The sequence below is a fragment of the Salvelinus alpinus genome, chromosome 6 (assembly GCF_045679555.1).
Source record: "Salvelinus alpinus chromosome 6, SLU_Salpinus.1, whole genome shotgun sequence".
Lineage (NCBI taxonomy): Eukaryota > Metazoa > Chordata > Actinopteri > Salmoniformes > Salmonidae > Salvelinus > Salvelinus alpinus.
The window spans coordinates 33,119,399-33,147,123 of NC_092091.1; the positions used below are offsets into that span (position 1 = coordinate 33,119,399).

At 44.0% G+C, this 27,725-nt stretch overlaps 1 protein-coding gene across 1 annotated transcript in view; it reads right to left on the minus strand.

The window, feature by feature from the left end:
* Window positions 1-1,488: 1,488 nt before the first annotated feature.
* The window catches only part of LOC139578595 (carboxyl-terminal PDZ ligand of neuronal nitric oxide synthase protein-like), a 240,252-nt gene continuing 214,015 nt past the window's right edge, over window positions 1,489-27,725 (minus strand). The window contains exons 9-12 of the mRNA XM_071406421.1: window positions 22,177-22,342; window positions 21,488-21,682; window positions 8,182-8,527; window positions 1,489-7,006 (exon numbers count right to left, since the gene is read on the minus strand). Coding sequence (XP_071262522.1) covers window positions 6,376-7,006; window positions 8,182-8,527; window positions 21,488-21,682; window positions 22,177-22,342 — 1,338 coding nt within the window. The 3' untranslated portion in view covers window positions 1,489-6,375. The remainder of the gene's footprint in view (window positions 7,007-8,181; window positions 8,528-21,487; window positions 21,683-22,176; window positions 22,343-27,725) is intronic.

Genomic DNA, 27,725 nt, shown 5'->3' on the forward strand with positions numbered 1-27,725 from the left:
CACACACACACACACACGTTATGTTCTTCTATCCTCGTGGGGACCTAAACTGTATTTATATTCAAAATCCTATTTTCCTTAACCCGTAACTCCTAATTCTAACCCTAGCCCCTTGTCTTAAAATAGCCTTTATCCTCATGGGGATGTGGGAAATGTTCCCACAAGGGAGAATTTTCCTTGTTTTGCTATCCTTGTGGGGACTTTAGCTGAAGCTGGAGGCTTACATTTCCCTCACTAACTTTAAACATCAGCTATCTGAGCAGCTAACCGATCACTGCAGCTGTACATAGTCCATCTGTAAATAGCCCACCCAATCTACCTACCTCATCCCCATATTGTTTTGATTTACTTTGATGCTCTTTTGCACACCAGTATCACTACTTACACACCATCTGCTCATCTATCACTCCAGTGTTAATCTGCTAAATTGTAATTACTTTGCTACTATGGCCTATTTATTGCCTTACCACCTCATGCCATTTGCACACACTGTATATAGACTTTCTTATTTTTTCTATTGTGTTATTGACTGTACGGTTGTTTATTCCATGTGTAACTCTGTGTTGTTGTTTGTGTCGCACTGCTTTGCTTTATCTTGGCCAGGTCGCAGTTGTAAATGAGAACTTGTTCTCAACTAGCCTACCTGGTTAAATAAAGGTCAAATAAAAATTTAAAAAAAGGTCCCCACAAGGATATAAGAACCAACACACACACACACACCAGGACATAGAGGATGATACTCAGCCACTCACTGTGTGTGTGTAAGACAGTATTGCTGCCTGAAAAGTGTTAATAGTTCAAAGTTAAACCTGGATTATAACATTATTTAATTGTGTAATCCTATTTCTATTCCTTATCAGTGTGACATTGTCTTTCAGGTCATAGCTACATCGCACTGCGTCGCTTGGCTGAGCAGGACTTTTATAATCCTCCTTGTGTTCATTGAAGATGGGAACACTGATATTTAGGACGAGGAAGGAATCCAGTGGCTGCCTGCCTGCTGCTGGCTCAAATTAAAGAATATATTAAATATACATTAAAGCAGAGGATTTCCTCCAGTCGGTGGAATGACCTCCGACAGAGGATGTGTTACAATCAAGACGCAGCTAATACATTAATTCACTTTCATCCTTCTCAGAGGAAGTGATATAAAAACGCATTTGTTCTGTTCCTCTTCTCTGAGTCTAGTTGATAGCTAAGTAAACAGGTTTATTCTCTGGTTCACTTCATTATTCCCTTTTGAAGGACGAGGGAAGGATTTGACATAAAATACAATAAAGAAGAGAAGAACACAGACAGCTGAGACATGGCTTTGAGATGGTTACACCAAATAAATCACTTAATCTCATTTACGTATTCATCAGCGTTACATGCAGCATTAGAAGGCAATGCAGCGTTTGAAGGCAATAGAAAAATGACACACATGCCATTCTGTAAGAGAGGATGTATGCAAAGTCAAGGCCATCAAATGAGGTCAGACAATAGAAATGAGTTCTACAGTGTAGCCCTTTTATTTAGCGTCTACATAGAAGAGCTTTTAGAGAACAGTGACAGCAGATATTAGGTTTAAGCCAGGGTCCTGGCTAGATCTTGTAATCAGTTCCCCAGCATACTAAAAACGTGCTAAACAGTACAGCATAGAAAAGGTATACAAGAAAAGTCGCCACAGTTTGCAATATGTGGTAACCATGGTGAATGGAATGTAATTTAGTAGCCCTATAAATATCCTCTAGCAAAATGCAAAAAGACAGAGGAAAATGACTGCCCCCTTCAAAACAATCCAACATTTGAACATGAAAGTATTTTAAGATGTTTTATTGCCACATACACTGGATAGGTGCAGTCAGTGAAATGTGCTGTTTTGCCATTTTATTTCTGCCTCTGCTCTTAATTGCCATTCTGCAAGTATGGAGGGATACATAAATATGGAAAATCCAATTATATTTGATTGTCGTCTCCACTCCCCTTTCCAGGATCCTAAATTCAGCATAAGATGTAACAGTGGCAGTGTTGAATGTGACACAATTTGCCATTGTTGTGTGAGGGGAAAGAAGCACAACAGGAAATGGCCCAAAATAGACAGGAAAGCTTCTGAAAAGACAGAGAGCAAAGTCTTTTCCGTTTGGTCCATAAGTTACAGGTAAAATAGTTATTTCATTTTTCTTCTTTATATTTTCCAGTAGCAAGAGTTAGTGTTATCCTAACAACAACAAAAAAACAAGAAAAATGTAACTGGAAAATCTAAATAAATCTCCCCCCAAAAAATATATATACAGTGCATTTGGAAAGTATTCAGACCCCTTGACTTTTTCCACATTTCGTTAAGTTACAGCTCTGGCTGGGCCACTCAAGGACATTGAGACTTGCCCTGAAGCCACTCCTACATTGTCTTGGCTGTGTGCTTAGGGTCGTTGTCCTGTTGGAAGGTGAACCTTCGCCCCAGTCTGAGGTCCTGAACGCTCTGGAGCAGGTTTTCATCAAGGATCTCTCTATACTTTGCTCCGTTCATCTTTCCCTCGATCCTGACTAGTCTCCCAGTCCCTGCCGCTGAAACACATCCCCACAGCATGATGCTGCCACCACCATGCTTCACCGTAGGGATGATGCCAGGTTTTCTCCAGGCGTGACGCTTGGCATTCAGGCCAAAGAGTTCAATCTTGGTTTCATCAGACTGGATAATCTTGTTTCTCATGGTCTGAGAGTCCTTTTAGATGTCTTTTGGCAAACTCCAAGCGGGCTGTCATGTGCCTTTTACTGAGGAGTGGCTTCTGTCTGGCCACTCTACCATATAGGCCTGATTGGTGGAGTGCTGCAGAGATAGTTGTGCTTCTGGAAGGGTGTTCCATCTCCACAGAGGAACTCTGGCGCTCTATCAGAGTGATCATCGGGTTCTTGGTCACCTTCCTGACCAAGGCCCTTCTCCCCCATTTGCTCAGTTTGGCCGGATGGCCAGCTCTTGGAACTGTCTTGGTGGTTCCAAACTTCCATTTAACAATGATGGAGGCCACGGTGTTTTGGTGGACCTTCAATGCTGCATACATTTTTTGGTACCCTTCCCCAGATCTGTGCCTCGACACAATCCTGTCTCGGCGCTCTACGGACAATTCCTTCGACCTCATGGCTTGGTTTTTGCTCTGACATGCACGGTCAACTGTGGGACCTTATATTGACAGGTGTGTGCCTTTTCCATATCCTGTCCAATCATTTGAATTTACCACAGGTGGACTCCAATCAAGTTGTAGAAACATCTCAAGGAGGATCAATGGAAACAGGATGCACCTGAGCTCAATTTTGATTCTCATAGTGAAGGGTCTGAATACTTATGTAAATAAGGTATTTTCTTTCTTTCTCCAAACCTGTTTTTGATTTGTCATCATGGGGTATTGTGTGTAGATTGAGGAATATTTTTGATTTAATACATTTTAGAATACGGCTGTAATGTGGAAAAAGTCAAGGGGTCTGAATACTTTCAGAATGCATTGTGTATATATGTCACAGATTTGTTGTTACACAATATTTTTTCTTAAAATTGAAGGCGAATGTATTACAAATAATGAATAGTAAAACTTGCAGTGAAAGGGCTTCATCAGAACTGTCCATATGTCTCATAATACATAACAGGCTGTTGTTGTCTCTCTCTCTCTCTCTCACGCACGCACGCACGCACGCGCGCACACACACACACACACACACAATCATCCTTGCTCATTATGTCTTTCCTTCATTCAACCATGGAGTAGTGAAATTATATCGACCATCTTGTAGAATACAAAACTTAAAACAACAATTACAATAATGCATAAATCAATCATAATAAATCAAGCGTATGTCATATCATTCCGTGTCAATCAAATGTCTTTACAACTAGTTGAAAAATGTTATATGTTGCTAGACTTATGACTAACTTGTATTTCAAAATAAATCATTATGAAGGTGTCAAAAATGTCCATAAATGTACAGTATATTCCTTCACATTTCAAGATCTGATATAACATACGTGGTCTGGATAGTACTGATACAGGTAAGCTAGGTGTTGATGCTGTAAAACAGCTTTATAACCACCTGTCCTTAGGTTTCTCATGTAGAAATAACGATATAAGACAACAACAGTCTAGACTCCACATGGATTAATATATGAATTATTTCATATACATTAATTATTGCTTTAGTTTACATAATGATTATGATTAGGTTGCCTTATCAAACAGATAATCAAAAAACACCATCTGAAACAAATAGTTGAAAATACAGTGGATGCCAAGCATTTAGTTTACCATTATCAAATACATCAAGTCTTGCAAACCTCCAGACACACAAAACCATGTTTCTCGCCACAGTCTAGTTTTCAGCCATGGCCCACCATTTGGAAAACACTGGGTTGATACAATAGGCTAACAATCTTGATGAAAATAATTTCCCAAGTATATCAATCTTCATGTGTCATCTCTCTCTCTATTCCAGAGATTCTAGGCTAATAGTCTGTGTGCTGACTGATGGAAGCACAGATCCACACACACCCTAATACCACCCCACACAGAATACCTAAGCCTTGTTCTATTGGAGTAGTAATTCCCCCGACACACTGATCTAAGGTTAGTTTTGCAAGGCACTGATGTAAAGACTTATTAATATGTGCTACGGGCAAAAAGAGAGTGGATCTGGTTGTTCATCTCAGGGAGGAGTGGAGGAGGTGGAAATAGGAGGATGGGATGAGTAGAGGGGTGAGGAGGCTGTGAGTGAGAATTGCAGCGCCAGACAGACTCCTTTCTCTCTCTCTGTGTGTGTGTGTGTGTGTGTGTGTGGTGTGTTTTCTCTGGTGCCATAATTTTTTTGCAGAAGGATTCAGAAGCTTAAAACAAATGACAACATACACTACCTGTGAAGCATTTTTTTGGGCTGCTGGTAACTCTAATGAACTTAACCTCTGCGTCTTCCATTCCTGTGGCAGTCCTCATGAGAGCCAGTTTCATCAGAGCGCTTGAAGAAACTTACAAAGTTCTTGAAATTTTCCGTATTGACTGACCTTCATGTGTTAAAGTAATGATAGACCTTCATTTCTCTTTGCTTATTTGAGCTGTTCTTGCCATAATATGGACTTGGTCTTTTACCAAATAAGGCTATCTTCTGTATACCACCCCTACCTTGTCACAACACAACTGATTGGCACAAATGCATTAAGAAGGAAAGAAATTCCACAAATTAACTTTTAACAAGGCACACCTGTTAATTAAAATGCATTGTAGGTGTCTACCTCATGAAGCTGGTTGAGAGAATGCCAAGAGTGTGCAAAGCTGAAATCAAGGCAAAGGGTGGCTATTTGAAGAATCTCAAATATAAAATATATTTGGATTTGTTTAACACTTTTTGGTTACTACATGATTCCATACGTGTTATTTCATAGTTTTGATGTCTTCACTTTTATTCTACAATGTAGAAAATAGTAAAATAAAGAAAAACCCTTGAATGAGTAGGTATTCTAAAACTTTTGACCATTATTGTAAGGAAATAAAGCAACAGGACTGTGATTGGCACTACTAAAACCATTACTGTCAATCAACAAATGTAAATCAAACACATACTGTACAGGCTGAACAAACCCAATTGCATGTCTGCCACAATACATATCTCAATATGTGTTGTGAGGATGACATCACCAACACAACAGTATGAAATTACAGTCAGTGTTAATGTCGTGTTCACTTTGGTTTTCATATTCCCTGCTGAACGCTTGATATATTTCCTGAAGGGCAACAGTTATAAAAGATCATAAAAAATGTATTCTCTCTCAGCATGAAAGGGCACTATGACATTTGAAATAGATTATTTTAGAAATCTAGAATGTCTGGGTATATATCTTCCTTCTACATTACGTTGCAAGGTTAACAATATAAAACATGACATAAAACAGTGTTATAAAACAATGTTTGGCAGACCAAGATGTTGTGGTTCTCTTGAAAAGGTTTGGTATGTCCCTTAATGATATGTTAAAATAGATACTCTTTCCACATCTCTGTCTTAAGGTTAAGCTTAGCCATAAGGTTAGCAGTGTGGTTAAGGTTGAAAATCACATTTTAAGAAGAGAAATTGTAGAAATAGGTGGGGTTTATGACTTTGTGGCTGTAGTAACTAGTGAAGACCCCTAGTCTAGGGTCTAGTCAAAAACATCCTCTCTCCCTTTCTTATTCTCACACAAACAATTTCTGTCTTCTGCTCTCCTTCTGCCAGCTCCTCTCCACATCACTGTTCCCATTATCTCTCCCTCTCTCCATCCAGAGGTTTAGTGTGTGTGTGTGTGTGTGTGTGTGTGTGTGTGTGTGTGTGTGTGTGTGTGTGTGTGTGTGTGTGTGTGTGTGTGTGTGTGTGTGTGTGTCCTTCTCAAAGCAGGTCGTGGTGTTGTTCAGGCTCCTCTGTGTCTGTGACTGCTGATCCTTTCCTACAGAGGGAGCTGTTCTCCATCAGCCCATCCTCACTCACACTCAGACTGATCCTGTACGGAGCTTTTAGGGGGGTGGAGGCTAGCCTGGTGTCTGCTCCCGGGGCCTTCTGCCTGGGCTCAGACGTCCTCGACCTGGGGGGGACCACGTGGTCCTTATGGATGAGGTCTGGGACAGAGAGCTGGAGCTGAATCTGGGTCTGCTCTCCCTCTCTCCTCTCCTCTGTCTCATTCCCTTCCACTCCATCCATCTTACTGCTCCCATTCGTCTCCATCTCCACCTCCACCTCTTCCCTCTCGCTGTCCAAAGTGCCAGTCAGTCCGGTGAGTGTGTCTCTCCCTCTGTCATTCTCTCCGTCCTGCTCTCCCTTGGGTGGGGTCTGCTCATTGCTGATGAGGGAGGTCTTGTTGGGGGAGGAGAGGAGGGAGTGATCGGGGGTCTCGGGGGGTGTGGTGACGACGGGGTCAGACGAGATCATCATGTCCTGGGTAGTCTTCAGGGTGCGAGGAAGACGCTTTTTTTTACCGGGAGGAGGGGGTTCCAGACGAGGGAAGCAGTCCAGAGAGGCATGACTGGAAGGAGAGAGAAGAGGAAGAGACATCCATTACTACTGTAACTTTAACAATAACACATTTGTTACATTTGTTCAATCTCTCCCTGTCACTCAGTTCTCTCTCTCACTTGCTCTCTGTCTAACTTCCACTCGTTCTCCTCCCCCTTCTCTATGCTGTGGAACTGTGTGTTTATTTTATCAGTGGAATATTTCTCTACCTTTCCCCCATAAATGAGCATATTGTCATGGTGACAACCGTATCATTGCCATAGTGATAAGGAGTGAGTCACCGCAAAGCGTACCAGTCATTTATGACTACTCTGTCTATACGTGAGTTGTCAATTCACATTTCTCAACACATCAGTGTCTAAACACACATCACGGTTTTACCAATTCTATGAGTTATGCACCTGTGAAATGTCTGTCCTGGCTTCGTGTGTCAGGTAGGTGACTGAGTGTCAGTCAAGAGACAGACAGATCAATGACCAGCTACAGCGTAGATGGACAGCTCGTTCTGTCTCTTTAAACTAAGGGAGACCCAAGGGTGAGTGTGCGTGTGTGTGTGCGTGCACTGTGTATGATTAACATTAGAAGTGAGGCAATTCAACTCTCAAATATGTCTCATTCAGTCTCAGTGTGTGTGTGTTTAATCTCAGCTTCTGTCTAACTAACCCTCCTCTTACTCTTTATCACTTATTCACGGCCCCAGTTTGGAAAAATTCAGATTAATAATTTAAACATCTTTGACTCAACGGTTATGATCTTTTATATGGGGTGAGAGGATGACTACTATTTCTCAGCTTAAATCGTTCCACTTTAGAGAAAATTATACAATATTGGTTTTTAGAAATAACTAGCTGTCTCTCAGTTTTACTCTTTGGATAAAACCAATGTTGGATTGAATCTCCAAGGCACAGTGTCTGAAAGCTGGGTTATAACTATTGGGCCCAGACACGTGGCGGACGTGAATATTGTATAACTGTTTGTGAGTATGTGTGATCTGCAAATGTTTGTGTGTTTGTGGTTGTGTGTTTGTGGTTGTGGTTTTACTGTATCAATCCTGTGTGTGTGTGTGTGTGTGTGTGTGTCTTTTAGTGTAACCCTCCTCACCTTTAGGCAGTAGTCGTGTGTGTGTGTGTGTGCGTGCGTGCGTGCGTGCGTGCGTGTGTACTGTAATTGTGTATCCCTCCTTACCTATTGGCAGTAGTTCGCTGGGTCATCTCCTCCATATTGCTCCAGACTGCTCCTACATTCTTGTTGACCTCTGTGACACCGATGTCTCCTATATGACTGGGCTCTTTCCTTCGCAGCAGGTCGTTGACCTTTGCCCCCACAGCCTTGCCCAGGTTCAGGGCGTTCTTCAGCCTCTGCTGACCTCCATTGGTAGTGGTGGAGGAGGGGGCCTCGGCAGGGCTGCTACCAAGGGCAGGGTTAGCTGTGACCAGGGAGCGACGGGCCGAGGCCTGGGTCAACCTGGAGGCCTGGAGCCCCTGGCCTGGAGCTCTGGAGGCGTTGGAGTTCTCAAACATACTCTGGTCTACTGGAGAGAGAAAGGGAGGAAGGGAGGGGGAGGGAGAGAATGTAAGATATAAGTGAGGGTATTGTGAGGGCACATTCAATCAAGGTATTTTTAGTTTTACGCAAGGTTGCATTACAGGCACCAATGGAATGTTGCAGATATAAATGGAATGTATAGACATTTCACGTGACCTGGAGCAAAAGACAACTCCCGACGTTTCATTTTAAACTGCATGTTTGTGCAACACTGTACCACATTGCAGAATGTTGCAACATCAAAAACATGTCAAAGTATGGTTTCTAGGGAGTCCGTGTAGAAAGAAAGAGCATATGGAGTCCCACAAGGCACAGTGTTATATCTGCTCAATATGGATGCAACAAGTTACACAATCATCAACAAGTCATAATGAAGGCAAGGGACATGACACATGCACCTAACCACATCCACCAATCACAATGAAGCTGAAAAGGGACCACAATGCATTGCAGGGTGGGTAAATGCACAAAGGAGTGGGTTGTTGTCAGTCCACATAGTACAATAATAGATTGTCTTACCTCGTGGAGAAAATCGTATCTCGGAAGGCATTAGTAAGACACAACAGGTTAATAGATTTCGGGAACACTTTATTCGGATAGCCCATCTGTAAATCCTGTAAATCCTCTACAGACTATCAGTAACATTTCAACTAACTATCTCCTAACCCTAACTTTAACGTAACCCTTACCCCAACCCTTATTCCTAACCTTAGCAAGCAGTTGCTTATCAACAGATAGTTTGTTGATAGTATGACCATCTGTAGACCATCTACAGATGCTCTAAGGCATTAACGGGCACTTCAGGGGGCCAAATAGACTTTACGGCTAAATGCCGGGTTTGGCTGTAACTCTAAAAGCTATCATTTCTGGACAGAAATATGGAAAGGAACATCTTCATTAATAACTCTAGAAAAAGAGCAGTGAGACAGCAGAGCACAGGTGCTCTTGACTTGACTTTGTGTTGCTTCGGCAATTCAGACGATTTCAAAGACATGGGCAGCCACAGAGATCTTCAAATCCATTAGTGTGAGTCTTTGGAGAGACAGCTAATATAATTCTGGAGTGATGGGAGGGTGTTTGAAGGAGGGAGAGAGAGGGAGAGCAGACATCTAGGTGCTTATTTCACACAAACACAGATATCCTTTCACTGTTAGAGGCCTGCCAGGGGGAAGGATTCTCTGTAGTCTGACCAAAGAGGAGGGCTATTAGGAAGATCAGATTGAACAGAAAATCACTCTGTGTTCAGTGTGTGTTTGGATGTGAGTGTGTGTGTGACAGCTCTCAGATAGCCACAGTTTAGGCTAGAAACGCAGTTCCCACCCTTCTCTTAGCTAGACTCCCTGTCAGAAGGCTTCATAATGTTAGTGGTTTGAGTATGGGTGGGCATGATAATGAATAGCACAAACACAGTCAGCTTCAGACTAAATCCTCCATTACACATTCCCTCCCCATGTTTGGCCCTGGAGCTTGTTTGTCTACGCCTGAGGCTGAGACTGTCCCTGTACTATAATACTTACCGGTCTCCCTCTCTCAATTACAGCCCAGCCTTAGCCTTGTTGCCATGTTAATTACGATTGTTAATTAAAACAGAAGCATTTTTTTCTGCAAGTGGAGAGGAGGATAAACATACAGGAACAAAATACAGAAAACACGAAAGAAAGATAATTAAATGAAAGAAAGATAATTAAATGAAAGTGACAATTCTAGAAAGACGATCAGCTGTTAAGATAGTGCAGTGGCACAGCACAGAAACCAGGTAGAGGAGGAGTACGGAAAGAAAGAGAGCGAGAGAAGGTAAGAAAGGAGATGTTTATTGAGCAAAAGCAAGGTCAGCGACAGACTGAGATTCAGAGTGAGTGCACATTCACTCCCACACATATACAGTACAGTATACCGGTTCTCTTTACAACAGTTCAGGGAAGGACATGATGAAATGAAATAGGTTTTGTATCAGAACAAAAGACCCGAGTTAACAGAACAAAGAGAAGTCACACTATTGAGGTGCACCTACAGCCTAATGAAACCGTAGTCACAGGACTAGGAAACAAAGTTTTGTCACAAGTTTGGAACTTAGAATCATAGGATCCTATATCTGAAAACAGGCTAGTTTGGAGATACTGGACTTCAGTGTAACATTCCAGTTGGTTTATACTCTGTCATTCAATCTTTCATTTAAACTTCTATTTAAAGTCTAGTTAAAAGTTGTATCTCCAGTGTCACATAATTGGCTGTAAAATTAACATATACCCTTAGAGAGAATGTCTGTGACAATAACACAACCTCTATTGTTAGTCAGAGGACCTTTATATCAACCTTACAGGCTGCTCTATCTAGATGGACTCAACTTTCCCCTTCATCTAATGAAGAACTTTAGACCTTGTTCTCAGCTGTGAGTAACCCACTTCTGTCAGAGTGACTAGAACACACACACACACACACACACACACACACACACACACACACACACACACACACACACACACACACACACACACACACACACACACACACACACACACACACACACACACACACACACACACACACACACACACACACACACACACACACACACACAGTGAAATCTGCAGTGGGTGAGACATGGGCTGTTAGTCAGACAACAGCAGCCTTCCTTACAGAAATGTTGTTGTAACTGTCAGACAGGAGGTGAGTAGCAGACAATCACAGGGCAGAGTGGAGGAGAGTACGAGACAACGTACCACAGGGCAGAGTGGAGGAGAGTACAAGACAACGTACCACAGGGCAGAGTGGAGGAGAGAACGAGACAACGTACCACAGGGCAGAGTGGAGGAGAGTACGAGACAACGTACCACAGGGCTGAGTGGAGGAGAGTACGAGACAACGTACCACAGGGCTGAGTGGAGGAGAGTACGAGACAACGTACCACAGGGCTGAGTGGAGGAGAGAACGAGACAACGTACCACAGGGCTGAGTAGAGGAGAGAACGAGACAACGTACCACGGGGCAGAGTGGAAGAGAGTACGAGACAACGTACCACAGGGCTGAGTGGAGGAGAGTACGAGACAACGTACCACAGGGCAGAGTGGAGGAGAGTACGAGACAACGTACCACAGGGCTGAGTGGAGGAGAGTACGAGACAACGTACCACAGGGCTGAGTGGAGGAGAGTACGAGACAACGTACCACATGGCAGAGTGGAGGAGAGAACGAGACAACGTACCACAGGGCTAAGTGGAGGAGAGTACGAGACAACGTACCACAGGGCAGAGTGGAGGAGAGTACAAGACAACGTACCACAGGGCTGAGTGGAGGAGAGTACGAGACAACGTACCACAGGGCAGAGTGGAGGAGAGAACGAGACAACGTACCACAGGGCTGAGTGGAGGAGAGTACGAGACAATGTACCACAGGGCTGAGTGGAGGAGAGTACGAGACAACGTACCACAGGGCTGAGTGGAGGAGAGTACGAGACAACGTACCACAGGGCTGAGTGGAGGAGAGAACGAGACAACGTACCACAGGGCTGAGTGGAGGAGAGAACGAGACAACGTACCACGGGGCAGAGTGGAAGAGAGTACGAGACAACGTACCACAGGGCTGAGTGGAGGAGAGTACGAGACAACGTACCACAGGGCAGAGTGGAGGAGAGTACGAGACAACGTACCACAGGGCTGAGTGGAGGAGAGTACGAGACAACGTACCACAGGGCAGAGTGGAGGAGAGAACGAGACAACGTACCACAGGGCTAAGTGGAGGAGAGTACGAGACAACGTACCACAGGGCAGAGTGGAGGAGAGTACAAGACAACGTACCACAGGGCTGAGTGGAGGAGAGTACGAGACAACGTACCACAGGGCAGAGTGGAGGAGAGAACGAGACAACGTACCACAGGGCTGAGTGGAGGAGAGTACGAGACAATGTACCACAGGGCAGAGTGGAGGAGAGTACGAGATAACGTACCACAGGGCAGAGTGGATCATCGTTCTGACAAACGGAGAGCAGAGAACCTAGCCTAGCAGAGTCCATTACTACTGATACGCAAATGAGTCTAGCGCTCAACACTTACCGTTTAGCGCCTGGCCTAGCGCACAACGACAAGACCATTTGACGTGTGTGTGTGTGTGGTGAGAGAAGACCAATCAGTCTTAAGTGGCCGTGTGATTATTTAGCATGTTAAAAGAGCCTCCCTGGGATGACAGATTAGCCTTTAATCTACATGAGTGAGGCTTGTCTAAGTAGGGCCAAAAAGCCTCACAGTGTGTATGATGACAGGATGAAAGCATGTTCTATTAGGAGCTATGATATGAAACTACACTTAAAGGGATAATTCGCCATTTTGTCAACTAAGCCATTTTTTCTACTTATCCAAAGTCAGACGAACTAATGGATACCATTTTTATGTCTATGTGCAGTTTGACGGAAGTTGAAGGACGTTTTTGTCTACAGGAGCAGCTAGCTAGCAGCTAATCCTGTAGACTTCCAGTCATTGCGCTGTCGCTATTAAGCAATGGCCCCAGAAACTACATTCAACTTCCTTCAAACTGCACGGAAAGACAGGAAAAAAAACATATTACAACCAATGTGATAATTGCGTTGTTTGCTCTATAACCTGTTAGTTTATATGCCTTGACACCATGACATACGTGTAGGCCTAAGGCCGAGACAATAAGAAGACACAGTGGCAGAATAAATTCAACCACACTTTTGTTTCATCACAAAACCGGAGCGCAACCTCTGTCCTGTGAAGTCCACAAAGCATATTACATGTAATAGTTACATGACCTATAGCGTGGTCAAGCAAGTTAATGTTTCTGACATTTTCGGACTACTAAACTACTATTTATTTAGAACCACAGAGATTTACAGCAAGTCGCAAAAAAAACAGAAGCTGCCTCCACTATTCCAGCACCATTTCAACTTCAACATTATCAAATCACCTCTGCCTACACTAATACGGTGACAACTAACAGATACCAAAAACAATTTAGTCCAATCAATGTAAGCTAAATATGATGTGGCTGTCCATGGTTCTGATTTGTGTGTGTGTGTGTGTGTGTGTGTGTGTGTGTGTGTGTGTGTGTGTGTGTGTGTGTGTGTGTGTGTGTGTGTGTGTGTGTGTGTGTGTGTGTGTGTGTGTGTGTGTGTGTGTGTGTGTGTGTGTGTGTGTGTGTTCGTGCAAGTGGAAAAAACATGTTGACTCACCCTACTTGTAGAGAAATGCCAATGCCATCCTCCTCTCTTTCATGTTGAAATGATACACAGTACACTTTTACATTTTTTGTTGTCCTAGGCTACCTGGCTAAAATGCTTGCTCGCTAGCCTAACTTCCTTTCATGGGCAACGCTAGCTAGTTAACATTAGCCTTCTTACATCTAGCTACATATTGAACTTCCATCCTCTCAGTCCAGGGAGAAATGTATGCATTTATGGTTGGATCTGAATTGTCATTTTAATCATTGGCTAGTACGGAGAATCAAGCTAAACCACAAGTCCAAATCCCTATCTCCATTCATGGCTAATAGGAAAGGGCCAATTTTAGCTAGCTAGCTAGAGTCCGGAGGACCACAACACAACAAGATGCAACAATTCAAGTTGTTTCTGTCAATTACGTATTTCTCTTGATGCGTTGTGATAGAAGTGAATCCAAATCCAAACTGGCTTCCCTTCTAAATGTATTGGGGTGCACCAGGACTATTCACAGTTGAGCTCTCTCAGTTTAGCTCAATGCTGATTGGCTATTATTTTATACTTTTTTTTTAATCAAGAGAGGCCAAATGCTCGCTGGCTTCCCTTGGATTCAATGCTAAGGGGCGGCAACAATGTCATACTTTTTATGATCAGACCACATCAAATAGATGGCCTACACATACAGAGACAGAGGGCACTATTTCGCTCGCTCAGATGCTTTCTCCAGTGAGATACGCTCAGCTTCTTGCGGATTGAAGAGAAATTATGAAAACACAGAGACGAAAGATAAATAATTTCTGTTTTTTTCTTGGTGTATTTTTTTAGGGGAAGCCTGGCTTCCCTTGGCATCCTTGACAAATTATATATGAGTTAATCTGACTCTGGGTAAGTCACTTAACGAGAGTGAATGCTGGGTGGGAAATTAAATTTAACGAGCTCATGAGTGGTGATTAATTTCAATCACTGACTGTTCAAAAGTAAAGCAGTGTGTGCACTAACCGGAGATTAACGGAAAATTAGGTACTTAAAGAAAATAGGCGAAACATTTAAAAGGTCAGATGAACTCGTGGATACCATTTTTATGTCTCTGTGTCCAGTATGAAGGAAGTTAAAGGTACAGTAGTTTTGTGAGCCAATGCTAACTAGCTAGCGTTAGCACAATGACGGAAAGTTTATGAGTATCTGCTAGCATGCAGATACAGTTGGCAACTTCCTTCAAACTGCACTCAAAGACATTGTATTCACCAGTTCATCTGACTCTGGGAAAGTAGATAAAGGGCCTCATTGACAAAATCATGGCATCCCTTTAAGATCAGTTACAAGTCTAACTTTGGAGCCAGACATGTCCCAGAAAGCGAGATCTCCTGTTCTCCTGACTCAGAGAACAGTAGTCCAGCCACATACTGTATTGTACACACCCAGAGCACAGCTATTGTAGGCCAAACATCTATAATTCACACCCTTGTTTTTTTAATATGAATCATTAAAATAATGGGGTTTTGACGGTGGGTGGGGAATGAATCATTTAAATCCTGTACACTACGGTAGCTGGAAGGAATCTGAGAGCAATAGTTTTCATTCTCTAACCCCCCACTGAGTCATACACCCCCCTGCTTCCTGTCTCCTGTGGCTTGTAACGGGAGGTCAGAGGTCAAAGGTTAGACCAAGAACAGCAGGGGTTGATGGGATTATGTGTTCTCCTCCTGTCCCGACAGACTACAGCTCTGATCTATGACCTCAGAACAAGGCTTTAACAGCCTATTAGCCAACACCCCCCTAACCATACCCAATGCCCCTCACATCATTCTCCACCCCAACAACTCCCTCATCTTCCTCACCCAGCAACCCGCAACCCAGCTCTGTCCTTGGGCCCCTAGTAAAGTCCTTTTAAATGACGGGACTGTAAAGGGCCAGTGTGTTTACATGTCTGTGAGTGGCCTGAATGGAAAAAGCACACAAGAGCAAGAGAAAAGAGTACAGGGGGAGAGGATGGGTAGAGCAGGGAGGATGAGAGGACAGGTTGTATTCAGGTTGGGAGGAGTGCGGAGGAGAGACATTAGGAAATGAGGAGAGGAAGAGAGGAGAGGTTGTCACAGACATTTTTGTAAGCCTTCATTCCCATCCACATCAAAGAGCTCCAATCAATATTTAATCTAGCAATTTGCCACACCACTGTCTATCTGGCCCTCTAAGACCCTGCTCTCTGTGTGTGTGTGTGTGTGTGTGTGTGTGTGTGTGTGTGTGTGTGTGTGTGTGTGTGAGATATATCCCTGAGTCAGCAGTAGATGCATGGTGTGTGAGCAGTGAGACCGATTCAAGACCAAGACCGGAGCAAATCGAGTCCAAGTTAAGACAAAAACCGGGGGGGGACCGAGTCAAGACTGAAACTGGGAGAGGGTCGAGGGGTCCGAGACCAAGTCAAGACCAAGACCAGAAAAATGTGGGTCCAATTCAAGACCATGGTTGTAATCGTGTTAAAAATGTCCAGTATTTCTGTGATTATATTTCAGAACAACATATGGTTTCTTTAGACATTCAGAATGGTGAGAAAATACATGCTGATGGAAAATAGAGCCACTCTACAAATTATTACTAACCCAAAAAGGTCTATAATAGATTCAGCTTTGTATAATACACTCAAGAAAAACGATTATAATTCTCATAGTGACTCAGGAGTAACATTAAAGAAGAAAAATATGCCTCGCCAACATTAGACAACTATTCAGAAAACCCTCAAAATGCTTACATAAGTAAATTAAATCAATGATGAGAGAATAGTGAGATCAACGGCATTATTTTGCTAAGTGCAGATATGTATTATAGGTAATGAAGGTGTAGTGGACTTCTTAGAATGCTACAGACTTTGTGGCGCAGCAGAAACAGCAGCGTACCCAAATCCAGAGGTTGTGAGTTAAAATCCCAGATGGGGTCATATTGAAAAGTCAGTGCTAACTGATCATGTTAAATGTAAAGATTGTCATTGATGAACGATTTGTACACTATTTTACCTTAAAACCCGCCATTCCATTTCATTACTTCCCTTACAAAAGAAACATGACATTTGCAGTTTTCACATGTTGAGCTGAAATTCTCATGTGTGACAAAAGAGAACCGTGGGTTCAGTTGTGAGCATACGGCTCACGTGTGAACATGTAGTCAATATATAGTTCACATGTTAACATCACCTTTCACAAGTGAGGAGAATAAAATGTTTTCACCTCACATGTGAATTGTAGATCCCCATGTGGAATTGCATTTTCACATGTGGAATTTCATTTTCACATGTGAAACTTAAATTTGCACTTTTACATTTGAAAAATGTTTGCATGTGAAAATTGAACTCTCTCATGTGGAATTGCATTTTCACATGTGAAAATCGAATTTGCAATTTCACATGTGAAAATCGAATTTGCAATTTCACATGTGAAATCATTTCAAATGTTGTCACGTGTAGTTTCATGGTATCACATGTTGAAAATGTGCATCCCCATGTTGTCACATTTATTTCACGAGATCACGTTTTCATATGTGCTGAAATGTTTTCACATATCGTTTCATGTTATCAAATGTTGCTTTTACATGTGGTCACATGCTATCACAATAACTTCACAAGTGATATTCATGTGGTTTTCCCATAAGTGACATGCACAAACACACACAGACACACCAAAAACATCCAAAACCTACTTTTGAGGTTAGCAGAGGCCAACTAGAATGTTGGAGATGACAGGAGCTTGTAGAACCAGGGTTCCCAGATCACGATACACACACACACACACGTGCACACACACCTGTCAGCTGTGAGATTAATGACTGTGTCAGCCCCCAAACAGAAAAGAAAAACCTCAGGAGCACAATAATGAGTCCTCTAACCTCCAGATAAATGAACGTTTTGAATCCTGATACAGCACATGCACTTCCAACAATGAAACTCTCCTCGAACCTGACATAGCACACGCACTTCCAACAAAGGAACTCTGCTGAAAGTGAGCACTGCTTTCAGACCCTAGACTTTAAGTTAATGAGGGATGAGGGCCTTTGTAGCATATATCAGTACAAATAGAGATGACTACCTCTTCGTTTTCATGCGTAGGCTGACACACGCATGTGCATAAGCAAGCACAAACAAACACCCTCGCACACACACAGACCCACCAGACAACCTCTTTATCTGCAGACACGGTTGGGCTAAGGCATGCACTGACATTTTGACTAGATTTAAATTATGATGTGAGAAGATGCAGGGAGCTCAGAACAACATGGTAAACAATATGGTAAACATCGATGTAAACAGTAAACACCAACAGCAGCTAAATATCAGAACTGAAAACCAAAATCCTGTTAGTCTCATCCTTCACTCCATTTCTCTTCCTGCCTCTCTCCAACACTTTTCTCTGGCTCTGTCCATCCCACTGGGCACAGATGTCAATCCAACATCTATTCCATGTTGGTTCAATGTAATTTCATTGAAATGATGTGGAAACAATGAGTGTATTCCCAGTGGGATCCCTCTTCCTCCTCTCTGCCTGGCTCTCTCTCGTTCCCTCTTCCTCCTCTCTGCCTGGCTCTCTCTCATTCCCTCTTCCTCCTCTCTGCCTGGCTCTCTCTCGTTCCCTCTTCCTCCTCTCTGCCTGGCTCTCTCTCATTCCCTCTTCCTCCTCTCTGCCTGGCTCTCTCTCGTTCCCTCTTCCTCCTCTCTGCCTGGCTCTCTCTCGTTCCCTCTTCCTCCTCTCTGCCTTGCTCTCTCTCGTTCCCTCTTCCTCCTCTCTGCCTGGCTCTCTCTCGTTCCCTCTTCCTCCTCTCTGCCTGGCTCTCTCTCGTTCCCTCTCCCCCCATCCCTGGCAGTGTGGGTTCTTGTTTCCTTTGAGGCTGCAGTGACAGCCTGTTACCTCTGCTACGCTTCTCTAGAAGGGCTTCAATGCTGCCAGTTAGGGTTTTATGTGAAAGAGAGAGGGAGAGGGGTAGGGAGAGCATCTTCTCTTTCATCATTCCAGAAATACCAAGTCAGTGTCACTAAAATCCTACGCACACACAGTTAGAAGCACAAATGGAATGGCCACCCCATCCGTCTGCCAATGAAATCCACAGCTGTGTGTGCATGCGAGAGTGCGTGTGCGTGCATGCTGTCTTGTCAATTCCACAGCAGCCTGCTCAGTCTCCTTGGGTGACCCACGCTCCGTTAACCACAGAGCTAGGAGTTTGGCTTTATTTAACATTGCCACTAGGCCACTGTGTGTGACAGTGACGTTGGTGCTGTTGTGGTGGCTGGGAGCGCAGGGACAGAAAGACAAGGACACCAGGCCTTGATCTGAACATTTCAAACTCCTTTCGGTGTCATTGTGACCTCTGGGACCTGTCCCCACCCCTGCAGCCCCACGTGGTGTCTCCCAGCACCCTGTCATTTCTTCTGTCACCGGGAGAAACCATCATACTATCAGAGGGGTAGGAAGTCAGAAGAACTTTCAATCTATGAAGCGTCACACAAACTTTTCTAACCGACTGACTTTGTTTTATATTTCACAGTGGCAGGGCTGAGTGTGTGTTTGATAGGGTGGGTGTGTGTGTGTGTTGATTGGGTGTCTGAGTGTGTATGGCAGTTTACACAGTGCATATAAAACTTCATTAGAGCATCTGTCTAAATATTAAACAAAGAATCAGTGAGGTGTGCGTGCGTGCGTGCGTGTGTGTTTTAGTCAGGGTGAGTGATGAGTCCTTATTGGTAGATTAAGCGTGGAAACGTGACTAGGTTTCAGAATGGAGATAATTGATTCAGGTCCGGAGCCAATCACTCTTATAAATCATCAATATGTCCTTCAGCAGGGAAGAAACGGAGAGGAGTGGATAAGAGGGGAGGAAGAGAGTAAAGGAGGAGGATGAAAAGAGTATACATAGGGAGTGTTTATGCCAGAGGGTTGTGTGTGGGGATCGAGAGAGAGAGAGAGAGAGAGAGAGAGAGAGAGAGAGAGAGAAAGAGAGAGAATATGTTCTGCCCCCTCTTTTTTCTAATTAACTCTCTCTCTGTATTTCTCTCTCCCTCACGGACCTTAACTCACCCCCTCTCCTACCACAGTGAGATGGCCCAGAGTGAAAAACAGGTTCAACTACATGGTGACCTGGATGAGCAGAGTAAGGCAGAGAGGAGAACTGAGACGACCACCATGCTAACTACTGGATGAGTACAGCTTAGACCTCACTCACCCTCTCAAGGAGATCACAGAGAGGGTTGATTGGAGGCAGTATGATAACTGTTCACACACACACACACACACACACACACACACACACAGCACTCTGGGTCAGGTGGGTTACACAAACATGAGAATCGAAACTTCAGGGATCAAACAGTTTGCTTTTAAGTTCTTTTGATTGTCACCTTCAATTCTCTGCTCTCTATTGAACCTGATGCAAGAGATGAGCTGAGGATAACTGACTGAGAGGAAGTGACTTGACTTACTGTGGGCCTTTTATATACTACTGTATATAGTTATTTCCATAACTTATTTACTACCCACACAGAGTGTTGTCATAGGGTGCCTAGGGTTTAATAGGAGCAGTATTTGGCAGGTGCTCTAAGTCGGTGTTAGTGCACAAGGTCTTAAAGGGGAACCGTTTCTGGTAGGCGCTCTAGTCACTGTTACGGAACAAAGTATTGTAAATGAATGAAAAAGCAACAGCATACCGGGAGGTCTGAATAATCCCGGATTGACATAAATTAGACACCAGTTAGAGCGGGGGAGGGGTGGTTCTGTGAAAACCAGTGCACACATGCTTCCAAAACACAGATTATTCAGAAACAAAAAGCACTGGAATAATACGGTATCAACCAACATAACACATAAAACACAGCATCACATGACCATGTAGAAAATGTTGTTTTCCATCTATACATACAGATATCATCATATTCTTACTAAAAAATAGTATTTGCTTACGAAGTGTGGATAAGGTTTCCTCTCTAACAAACACCAACAGAGTCTGTATACCAGTCAACAGTCCTGTACACTTTAGGGCCTGTACTGTACAGCACTGATACCTTACCGGCTCCTCACACCATTACACTGTATGTAGACAGAGACCAAAGTTCAAGGGGAGCAGTTTCAGCTATAACCTGTAGGCTGGGGTACACACACAGAGGTGCAGTAAAGGAATCTGTTTCTGATGATTCTGAGAGCAGAGAGGGGGGAGAAGTGGGGGTCAGGTTATGGCTCTTCACTAGTGTTTTTACCTGGTGGGGATATGTGTGTTAAAGTCTGAGTCGATCAGTAAGGTGTGTGTGTGACTGTGTGTGTTTAGGAGTGTGTGCATGTGTGAGAGCGTGTTGCATGTACGAGAATGTGCTTTTGTGTATTGTGAATGTGTGTTGTCGAGCTACACTGCTATCTCATCTCCCAGGCAGTCTGGTGGTCCCTGTCTGTTGAGCACGTTTAGTAGGCGGAGGGTCTCCTCGTCAGACCCCCAGCCGTATATAATATCCCTCTCCTCCATCTCCTCCCTCTCTTCTTTCTCCTCCATATCCTCCCTCTCTTCTCTCTCCTCTGTCTCATCACTATCATCAGTGGACGTGTACTCGGACGCAATGCCAGATTCCCGGAATCTCAGCAGCTCTAGACTGCCCAGTACCTCGTCGCGGGTTGATGACATCACCACCCCCGACCCCTCCTGACCTTTCACTCCATTCTGACCCCTCCGCTGTGGAGGAGTAGCGGGGCGAGGGTCAGGTGTTGGGGGTCCGGGCAGGAAGCGGAAACATTCAAGCTTGAGGAGACACTGTTCCCTACCTAGGGGGCTGCCCAGGGGCAGGGAGGAAGAGAAGAGTGGGTTGACCGTCCTGTTCTGGCCCACGCCCATGTTGATTCCCAGCGCTGGCAGGGTGAGGCTGGCGTGGTCCTGGAGTCGAGGGGTCATTGGGTCACACAACACTGGGGGGACGGTGGAACGGAAAGTGATCTCCAATAGACTGTCCTGGGAACCCACTGGAGGAGGTGAAGAGTGGGAGGGGAGAAAAGTGGGAGGGGAGAAAAGGGGGATGTTAGTTTCATTAAAGATTCCCATCCACCCCGGGTAGGGAGTGTGAAACGGTGTCAAACACTACGTTAGGAGGAGGTGAGGTGTGGAGTGTGATATCAGGAGGAGAGGAGGGGGCTGAGGTGTAGAGCTGGTTGGTCCGCTGAGGTGTAACATGTTGTATAATGATGCAGCTGAAAAATGTGTGAAGTATGTAACATGTTACACGATAATATGCTGGTGGGTCCGTTGGAGTCTACGCTTGGCCTGTCAGCTTAAAGAGGTGTGATATGGTGTGTGATGAGAGAGAGATGGGGGAGGGAGAGAATACATGTGCAATAGGGGAGGAGAAGACAAACAGGGTCTTTGAGTGGATAATGAGATGAAGGGAGTCTGTGTGTACATGTGTGTCATGCGTATGTTTGTGTGTGTGTGTGTGGTCATGCATCCTGTGTGTACTCACTGGACCTGGGCCCAGACATGTTAACCTCCAGTTCCTGGATCTGTTTGACCAGTAGAGAGATGTGCTGCAGCAGGTCCTTGTTCTGGAGCAGCAGCTGATGCACTCTGGCCTGGGCCTCCAGTCTGGCTGTAGCCTCCGCACTCAGTTGGTCCTTCAACAGGTGCACCTGGGGGGAGACAACACACACACACACCTGAGATAAGGACATATTTGGAAGAGAGAGAACACACACACAAGATACTGCTGTACAGTATGTTCATACACGTGAGAGAGAGAGAGAACAGACACTCCTGAGATATGCCTGTACACAAACAAACACTCAATAGTGACTTCAGACTATTGAGTGTCACTGTAAGTATGTCTGTGTATTTCTGTATGTGTCACACCAAAGCCCATAACTCGAGGAGCAAGACGAGGACTGTCACACTTCAAGTTTAAGCTTATGAAAATGTAGTGCCATGAGTGGTCTGTCGCAGGATTAAACCAAGAGAAGAAGAAATACGGTTCCCATTAAAGGCTGCAGCCTGCAGTGGCATTAGTCACTAATCATAGAAACCAGAGACCAAGAAGAAAACAACCTGTTTCTCCTGGAGCCCAGGCTTCAACACCAGGCTCAGGGGACACAACCCTTGGGATTATCATGGGAGCGAACAGCGCTGTTTGGATTCCGAGCCATGTCTTCTCAGAAACAGTACACATGGAGAGAGACTGATCCCCGGAGTTCTACAATATCAAGGGATGTGCATGCGCTTTAGTCTACATGGTAATATTAGTCAGAACGTACAGTTGAAGTCGGAAGTTTACATACACCTTAGCCAAATACATTTAAACTCCGTTTTTCACAATTCCTGACATTTAATCCTAGTAAAAATTCCCTGTTTTAGGTCAGTTAGGATCACCACTTGATTTTAAGTATGTGAAATGTCAGAATAATAGAAGAGAGAATTATTTATTTCAACTATTATTTCTTTCATCACATTCCCAGTGGGTCAGAAGTTTACATAGACTCAAATAGTATTTGGTAGCATTGCCTTTAAATTGTTTAACTTGGGTCAAACGTTTCGGGTAGCCTCCCACAAGCTTCCCACAATAAGTTGGTTGAATTTTGGCCCATTCCTCCTGACAGAGCTGGTATAACTGAGTCAGGTTTGTAAGCCTCCTTGCTTGCACATGCTTTTTCAGTTCTGCCCACAAATTTTCTATGGGATTGAGGTCAGGGCTTTGTGATGGCCACTCCAATACCTTGACTTTGTTGTCCTGAAGCCACTTTGCCACAACTTTGGAAGTATGCTTGGGGTCATTGTCCATTTGGAAGACCCATTTGTGACAAAGCTTTAACTTCCTGACTGATGTCTTGAGATGTTGCTTCAATATATCCACATAATCTTCCTCCCTCAGGATGTCATCTATTTTGTGAAGGGCACCAGTCCCTCTTGCAGCAAAGCACACCCACAACATGATGCTGCCACCCCCGTCACGGTTCGGATGGTGTTCTTTGGCTTGCAAGCATCCCCCATTTTCCTCCAAACATAACAATGGTCATGATGGCCAAACAGTTGTATTTTTGTTTCATCAGACCAGAGGACATTTCTCCAAAAAGTACGCTCTTTGTCCCCATGTGCAGTTGCAAACCGTAGTCTGTCTTTTTTTATGGCGGTTTTGGAGCAGTGGCTTCTTCCTTGCTGAGTGGCCTTTCAGGTTATGTCAATATAGGACTAATTTTACTGTGGATATAGATACTTTTGTACCCGATTCCTCCAGCATCTTCACAAGGTCCTTTGCTGTTGTTCTGATATTGATTTGCACTTTTCACACCAAAGTACGTTCATCTCTCGGAGCCCGAACGCGTCTCCTTCCTGAGCGGTATGATGGCTGCGTGGTCCCATGGTGTTTAAACTTGCGTACTATTGTTTGTACAGATGGACGTGGTACATTCAGGCGTTTGGAAATTGTTCCCAAGGAGGAACCAGACTTGTGGAGGTCTACAATTGTTGGAAAAATTACTTGTGTCATGCACAAATTAGATGTCCTAACAGACTTGCCAAAAATATAGTTTGTTAACAAGAAATTTGTGGAGTGGTTGAAAAACGTGTTAAGACTTCAACTGTAAGTCATTGGATGTGTTGCATATATCCTGACAAGAGAAGCGATCGGGATATAGCAAAGAACGAGGCCCATCTCCTTGTGAATAGTTGACAATGAGTGCTACTGTGGTACTTCTAACTTGACATTGAGCACTTCTTCCAACTTTATGATGGTTTCTATAGGAACTTTTCTGCTGTGGTTTTCTTACATCAAGGAGCATATCTTTTGGCTTGTTATAGAGCCCATGTCTCTATAGCACTGCATTGCTCTCACTTCAAGGAGAATGGAGCATGAATGGAGTCATGAGGCTGTTGCTAGAGAGTCAGAAGATACAATTCTGCTTTCATCATACCACAGCTAGAAAACTCTGTAACCAAGGTAACGTGGATGTATAGCTTTCTGTCATCATTATTGATGCAATTACTGTAAAGAGAAACAGTTGATGGTGATGAGATGATAAAAACAGCTGAAGGACTTTGTGTCTAATGAGAAACCTCTGAACTGTGCAGACACAAGATGGAGCCACTCCATCTCAAGGCTTCCACTTACTGTAATGTACTCCCCTTCAACACCACACCCTCCCCTCTTCTCATCCTATCTCTTCTCTCCCACTTCCACTTACTGTACTCTCCCCATCACACCCCTCACCCTCCTCTTTCCCCATCTTCTCATCCTCCATTCACCCCTGGACGGTAAACGCCAGGAAGGAGAGAGGGTAAAAGACAGATCAGATTCCATCATCACTCCACTTAGCGACAAATAGCAGTGATCTAGCCTCCATTAAAGCGGGCCATCAGCGTCAGAGCTCATCTGTAAATCCCGACAGTCTAAGGGCACTGTCAGGGTAATTGATATACCACAATACGACACATCAAGCACCGCCAGGACAGAACATGAGATATGAAGGCCAAAATGTATGTGACTATGAGGAGAATATACGCTGTACTGATCAAAGTGTGAAAGGTAAACTGAGTTTAGTCCGACATGCCTTGGAGAAGGAAGGTGTCATATTTGTCCTGGATTGATCTGAGATGTGACTGAGACATGCTCCGAAAATGCTGCTCTGTGGTGATGGTGAATGCAGCCTGAATAATAACACGGAGAACAGAGATACTAAATGTGTCTGTGATGATTGAGAGATAAAGATAACAGCAGAGAGGGAGAGCGAGAGAGAGAAAGAGAGTGAGAGTGAGGGAGGGAGACAAAGTTCAAGTTGAGCCAGACAGACATGTTCTTATCAACACCTTACAGCATTTTCTGCATATTTAATAAAATAAACAATAATTAAATGCTTTGAAGCAAAGTTTGGTTTGATGAGAGGATTCCACAGGTTATCAATTCTGGGACTGGAGGCACTGAGGACCCTGTTCACATCCATCTGCCCGACGGTAGATGACATCTACCAACATGTGGATTGAATCTTGCAGCTTGACGTTCTCCCCTTCCGCAGCAAGAAGTTGGTGACACAGTTACACCAAGACCAGAAAGCTGTGAACATCCCAGAGGCTGGAACAAAACGTCTTAACGTAGGTGACACTATCCTACCCCCATTCTCTGTGCCAAGGAAGCATCTTCCCTGAGAGCCACCAAAGAGGCCAGGCACTTGTAGACTGGGGCTTACTGCCGTGAGACCACAGAAGATGGACCTCTTCAGCTAGGCTGGGCAATCTTGGTGGTCTTGGTGGCCTGCCTCTCCGGTTAGCATGGTGACGCACCCTGCCTCGATGGGCTTTTGGATCTCGGCATTGTATACTTTTGCCTTTCCGGGGTACTTTGGCAATCTCTTAGTTCAGGCTTCTAGGATGTTCACAGCTTCCTGATCTTGCCGTGACCAACTTCATGCTGCGAAAAGGAGAGAGCGGATGTGAACAGGCATTGCTGGGTTTGTACCTGCTGAGGCATGTGACCATCAGGGCTCTGGAGTGTCCAACCAAACTGCATTGTTCAACTTACTAGCTTGATGTGTTATGTTTGGACTCATTAGCATTCATTGGTGCTCATTGGTGCTGATGATAAATGGTCAAGTGTTCATTGGATTCTTGTCCACCTCACTCTAACTGGAGCCGACTTGGTGGTTAGCATCCACCCACAACTTAGTCTTTAGTCTCAATACACTACATCTACTCTAGCCTGGTCTTATTGATGGCTCAATAATTTGTTTCTAATTAACTGTAACAAGTTAATAATATCCTCTTAAGGATCCCATAGGATCAGTGTCCCTTTACTGGGACGGTTGTTGCTAACGTGTGCTAATGTGACTAAAATGACGTTGTAAGTAACAGCAAACTTTCCAGGACATAGACATGTCTTATATGGGTAGAAAGCTTACATTCTTGTTAATCTAACTGCACTGTCCAATTTACAGTAGCTATTACAGTGAAAAAACACCATGCTATTGTTTGAGGAGAGTGCACAACAACAAAACTTTTATCACGGCAACTGGTTTGAGCCACTCACCTCTGAAGGTAAATAATGTACTTACATTCAGTAATCTTGCTCTGATTTGTCATCCTGAGGGTCCCTGAGATAAAATGTAGCATAATTTTGTTTGATAAAATCAATTTTTATATTCAAATGTAGGAACTGGGTTCTACAGTTTGAACCCCTGCTGTATCTAATTCCCATGTCCATGCCTGGGATTTGTAGAAGGAAAGTTCTCTTTCAATGCCAAAAACACTGTCTGTGGTTGTATCTGAAGAGGCAGGGCTTTCCCCAGGGAACCATCTCCCACCACGCTGCTGGATAAATGAATAAACTACACCATTAGCTCTCATCGCATAACATCAAAGGCCTAAGATGAAGTAGACTGTGACATAAGACTGTGTATGTGAGACATAGTGTCAAAAGTGATTTTCTACTACCTTCTACGAGGTCCGTGTGTGAGACTGTCAGGCTTGTTGCTAACTCTCTGACAGTGTGTGTGTGTGTGTGTGTGTGTGTGTGTGTGTGTGTGTGTGTAAATATAGTAGGTTGAGCACAGTTGTGAAATTGTTGCCACTGGTTTCCAGGCGCTTCGTTGACTGTGTGCTTGTGTGTGTTTGTTGATTCCGCATAGCTAGTGTGAGGAGCGTATGACCTATGTGTCCTAATTAGGTCATTGAAAACCGATCGGACTTTATACAATAGTAACCAGAGGTGTGACCAAGTCACTATTATTCGAGCCACAAGCAAGTCTCATGTCACAAGGTCTGAGTCTCAAGCCGAGTCCCAAGTAGAACGGGTCAAGCCTCGAGTCAAGTCAAAGTCGTGCATTCTAAGAGCAAGTTGAGTCACAAGGTTTTAAGTCAAGTCTCAAGTCAAGTTTAAAAAAAATCTATACATGCAACAACTTGAACTAAAAACCTTTGTATATTTATTGAGGCTACTAGGGGTTGCACAGCAGTCATAAGGGCATGAAAGGCAAGGCAGGTTGATGTGCTGAGAGTGTAGATTTATTTACAGGTCTGGTGATCCAATGGTGAAAG